The sequence below is a fragment of the Entelurus aequoreus genome, linkage group LG10 (genome assembly GCF_033978785.1).
Source record: "Entelurus aequoreus isolate RoL-2023_Sb linkage group LG10, RoL_Eaeq_v1.1, whole genome shotgun sequence".
Classification (NCBI taxonomy): domain Eukaryota; kingdom Metazoa; phylum Chordata; class Actinopteri; order Syngnathiformes; family Syngnathidae; genus Entelurus; species Entelurus aequoreus.
This window is the reverse complement of record NC_084740.1, coordinates 20013902-20016401: the sequence shown is the minus strand read 5'-3', so window position 1 is coordinate 20016401 and position 2500 is coordinate 20013902. Positions and strand designations below refer to the sequence as shown.

At 33.4% G+C, this 2500-nt stretch overlaps 1 protein-coding gene across 5 annotated transcripts in view; it reads left to right on the top strand.

The window, feature by feature from the left end:
* The window catches only part of cux1b (cut-like homeobox 1b), a 214341-nt gene that overhangs the window by 140252 nt on the left and 71589 nt on the right, over nucleotides 1-2500 (top strand). For all 5 annotated transcript variants that reach the window (XM_062060265.1, XM_062060266.1, XM_062060264.1 and 2 more), the window contains exon 6: nucleotides 587-710. In XM_062060265.1, the coding sequence (XP_061916249.1) occupies nucleotides 587-710 (124 nt within the window). The remainder of the gene's footprint in view (nucleotides 1-586; nucleotides 711-2500) is intronic.

Here is a 2500-nt window from a genome sequence, read left to right as displayed (position 1 = left end):
CGTGTGTGTGTTGACTCACATGTACCTCGGCTCATATTAGCAGCAATGTCAACATGGTGCGCCATCAGGTGCATGGGAAAAAAAAAAGTAACAGTATTTTACTAATGCAGTATGGTACCCTTTTTAATTAATTAGTACCACGGGACTCTATATTAATACTGGTATACAAACCTAGTTGCGATACCATACATCACATAATTCCCATATTTCCATTTTCTCATTACAGTATGTCCAAAAAGGAGTAGGAGGAAGCAGATCTTATTTAATCCAACCCCCTTTTTACTTAATAGCAATTACTAAAACATTTTACTCTTCTGCTATAGAAGCTGTACACAGATATCAAACATTTGTTTCTGTAGTGTTTATTGTCATTTAAGAAGATCCATTACAAGAGCCACAGTACATGCAAGAAGAAAAGAAAAACAATGTAATCCTACACGTTATATAGTACACATGTTTTCCATGTACAGTATCATAAACAATTAATGCCCAGTGGGATACAGCGTACATGCATTTCTATTTGGTGTATCATCTTCAGTCGTCCTAATTCTCTCTTGCATGTTGCATGTGCTTCAAACTCCTCCAGAGGTGACCATTAAGGCCCTGAAAGAGAAGATCCGCGAGTACGAACAGTCCCTGAAGAATCAAGCAGAGAACCTGGCACAAGAAACGCAGCTCCAGCTTCAAAACGACTATGCAGAGAAGGAGAGGTGTGTATGAAATAGTTCATGTGTGATTGAACCTGAACTATTTGCCCTTTCACCCAAACTAATCCTGGAATTAACACATTTATACTTGTTATGGAATTTACCAGTGCAACACGTTTCTTTTGAACGATTAGTTGCAATATTCTTCATCAGTTTATAATCAACACATTTATATTGCTTCCCTCTTTGCCTTGCAGTTTTAGATCAATGTGGGATTAGAAAGTACAACTATAGTTTATTTTGCCCATGGCTGTGCCACTTACCTTGATTACAATCAGCACATCAGACGTCTATTTTCTGTCGTCACCGCTGATCATTGCCACCATCTGATGCTTCTATTTTAGAATGGAATGCAAGCCTTGAAATAACTTTATTTGATATAGTTAAGTTTAGCATTTGTGATTAACACTTCCTCCAAAAAAAATATGTAAGGATTTATTTCTCTGTGGGCTCTGTACCGAGGATGTCGTTGTGGCTTGTACAGCCCTTTGAGACACTTGTGATTTAGGGCTATATAAATAAACATTGATTGATTGATTGATTGATTTCGAAACACAAGACCTCTTTGATGGGATAGCAATGAATGATCAACACACTACTACCGGATATATGTCCAAGATACATTGTTATCATGTGATTCCACAATTTGCTAAATTTTTCAGGAGCATGTTTTACATGTGGTTTTCATGATATACGCTACTATTTTTGAGTTTTAGAGAATGAAGCAAAACCTAATAAAAGCGCACTTGTGCTGTATAAGAAAGGTTTCTTCTGTGTAAATGTCGGAGGCATAAGAGAATATATGATATCGTTTGTAAACCACCCAAAACTGTATTAAATTACAGTAATTTAGTTTTTAAAGCATTATGCATTGTCTTGATTTTATATATATATATATATATATATATATATATATATATATATATATATATATACACACTACCGTTCAAAAGTTTGGGGTCACCTAAACAATTTTGTGGAATAGCCTTCATTTCTAAGAACAAGAATAGACTGTCGAGTTTCAGATGAAAGTTCTCTTTTTCTGGCCATTTTGAGCGTTTAATTGACCCCACAAATGTGATGCTCCAGAAACTCAATCTGCTCAAAGGAAGGTCAGTTTTGTAGCTTCTGTAACGAGCTAAACTGTTTTCAGATGTGTGAACATGATTGCACAAGGGTTTTCTAATCATCAATTAGCCTTCTGAGCCAATGAGCAAACACATTGTACCATTAGAACACTGGAGTGATAGTTGCTGGAAATGGGCCTCTATACACCTATGTAGATATTGCACCAAAAACCAGACATTTGCAGCTAGAATAGTCATTTACCACATTAACAATGTATAGAGTGTATTTCTTTAAAGTTAAGACTAGTTTAAAGTTATCTTCATTGAAAAGTACAGTGCTTTTCCTTCAAAAATAAGGACATTTCAATGTGACCCCAAACTTTTGAACAGTAGTGTATATATATATATATATATATATATATATATATATATATATATATATATATATATATATATATATATATATATATATATATATATATATATATATATATATAGACATTATTTGTGTATATCAGAATCAGAAATACTTTCTCAATCCCTGAGGGGAAATTAAGATTTTCATATATTATTTTTTATATGTATAGAAATGTATACATTTGTATATTTTAATATACATATCTATATCTGTATGTATTTATGTGTGTGTATACAGTCGTGGTCAAAAGTTTACATACACTTGTAAAGAACATAATGTCAAAAATTCAAGCAGAAGCTTGTGGATGG